Raw genomic sequence first — 1,293 nt, 5'->3', positions numbered from 1 at the left:
CAAGGGGGGACATTGTAAATGTACCAGGCCATGACTCTGCCCGTGTTTAAGGGTGTATGCTATTTTCTCCCACAAAGTGTTCCCTGGAACCTGCTCCCATCTGTATGCTTGCAGGACCAAGATGGTGATTTGGTTGTGGAAGTTTTCCTGGAGCTACGGGCACCCTCCTCCTGCAGACACTCGTGCGCACCCTGAACCTCGTGGGGAGCGCGAATGGCGTGAGCTGAGCTTTGCAGGAGGGTGCTCTGCTTTGTTGGAGGAAGTGGAGATGGACAATCTGAATGGGGAACTTGCTTTGCAAAACCAAAAATGTTTCTGTAAGCAGAGCTGTATGAGCTACAAATAGGCCGTAGCAGCGTCGCAGATGCCCGTGACCCATACCTGAGAGGAAGGTTTCAGGAGGGGCTAGGGCAGCAGCCTACAAGGCTCTGGAGCCCTCCTCGGCCAAAGACTTCCCACGTCACCCCCCCCCGAGACACCCTCTAGTCCTTAGGGGGTAAAACAAGGACAGGAGACTTGCCCCGGAGGTGACAGGAGAATCATGAGCTGCTGGAGCCCTCGGTCCCAGCAACACAGCCACGATGACGTGGGGAAGCTGTGACCCTGCCCCAGGGGTCTTTTCTCCCCCGATTCTCCCTTGACACCATGGAGGGGGGTGGAAAGCGCGAGAAGATGCTCGGGGGACGGTCCTGCCAAGATGCAGCCGTGGAAGGCGGTGGCGATGTGTGCTTGGAAGGGCAGCGGTGAAGGAGGAGTGTTTCGGAGTGCAGGTGGGTACCAGTTAAACGTTTACGAGGACCCCAAAAAGATGCTAAACGTTCAAGAGGCGCCCCGAAAGCGCTCCTCCTGAACCCGCCAAGGCGCTTTGAGCGCCAAGGCCCCATCCGACGAAGGCCGGGGTGCTGCAAACCGCAACCTCCCCGAGGTGAAGACCCCCCCGACCCCCACCTTCACCCTCACCGGGCAGCGAGGCCAGGGTGCGCCCCAGTCCTCCCAGTTTAAACCTGGGAAAGGACCGCTGGGCGATAGGGAGCGCCCTGGGGGCTGGAGATAACCCGGAGAGGGTTCCGTGGGAGGGATGCCCTGATGGTCGGGGACCCCCCCCACAACGGGGACGGGGCGTCCCGGCGACAAGTGGCCACTGGAGGTCGCGGGCGAGCGGTTTAGGGAAGCCACTAGCCCCCCCCTCTCCGCCCCTCCGGGCCCGGCGGAAGGCGGAACCGGCTCCGGTACCCGGGCGGACGGTTTCGGGCTCCGGTTCCCGGGTTTCCAGGTTTAAACCCGCCCCGGCTC

At 61.6% G+C, this 1,293-nt stretch overlaps 1 protein-coding gene across 1 annotated transcript in view; it reads left to right on the top strand.

The window, feature by feature from the left end:
• The first annotated feature begins 637 nt into the window (after positions 1-637).
• Positions 638-1,293, top strand: part of ADAP1 (ArfGAP with dual PH domains 1) — a 61,875-nt gene continuing 61,219 nt past the window's right edge. The window contains exon 1 of the mRNA XM_010570264.1: positions 638-770. Coding sequence (XP_010568566.1) covers positions 698-770 — 73 coding nt within the window. The 5' untranslated portion in view covers positions 638-697. The remainder of the gene's footprint in view (positions 771-1,293) is intronic.

The sequence above is a fragment of the Haliaeetus leucocephalus genome, unplaced genomic scaffold (genome assembly GCF_000737465.1).
Source record: "Haliaeetus leucocephalus isolate CR32 unplaced genomic scaffold, Haliaeetus_leucocephalus-4.0 Scaffold295, whole genome shotgun sequence".
NCBI lineage: Eukaryota > Metazoa > Chordata > Aves > Accipitriformes > Accipitridae > Haliaeetus > Haliaeetus leucocephalus.
This window is presented reverse-complemented; position numbering and strand designations above follow the sequence as displayed.